Source organism: Puntigrus tetrazona, chromosome 19 (assembly GCF_018831695.1).
Source record: "Puntigrus tetrazona isolate hp1 chromosome 19, ASM1883169v1, whole genome shotgun sequence".
Taxonomy (NCBI): domain Eukaryota; kingdom Metazoa; phylum Chordata; class Actinopteri; order Cypriniformes; family Cyprinidae; genus Puntigrus; species Puntigrus tetrazona.
The window spans coordinates 7,383,558-7,383,957 of NC_056717.1; the positions used below are offsets into that span (position 1 = coordinate 7,383,558).

General features: G+C 42.5%; 1 protein-coding gene across 1 annotated transcript in view; it reads left to right on the forward strand.

Annotated features, from left to right (window-relative positions):
- Positions 1-400, forward strand: part of LOC122323846 (adenylate cyclase type 3-like) — a gene marked incomplete at its 5' end in the record, with an annotated part of 17,972 nt that overhangs the window by 5,804 nt on the left and 11,768 nt on the right. The window contains one exon of the mRNA XM_043217948.1: positions 71-217. Coding sequence (XP_043073883.1) covers positions 71-217 — 147 coding nt within the window. The remainder of the gene's footprint in view (positions 1-70; positions 218-400) is intronic.

Below are 400 nucleotides of genomic sequence, written 5' to 3' on the forward strand. Positions count from 1 at the left end.
CCTGTCTCAGATTACTCGTTTCACACCTTTTCCGCCAAACTCAACTGACTTTCCCATGCGCACATCCCAGGAGCTCTACAGCCAGTCCTACGACGAGATCGGAGTCATGTTCGCCTCCATCCCAAACTTCTCTGACTTCTATACCGAGGAAAGCATCAACAACGGCGGCATTGAGTGTCTGAGGTTCCTCAATGAAATCATTTCTGATTTCGATAGCGTAAGTACTAGTAGTATTTCTAGAGATGTTTTGCGGTCACTTTTTACATTAGGTGGCCTCAACTATTACGTGCTTAAATTAAAATGAATAACTTGATACAATGCACTTATTGTGTACGTGCATGTTTTTACATTTAGCTTTTAGACGAGCCGCAGTTTCGCTGTATAACCAAGATCAAGACTA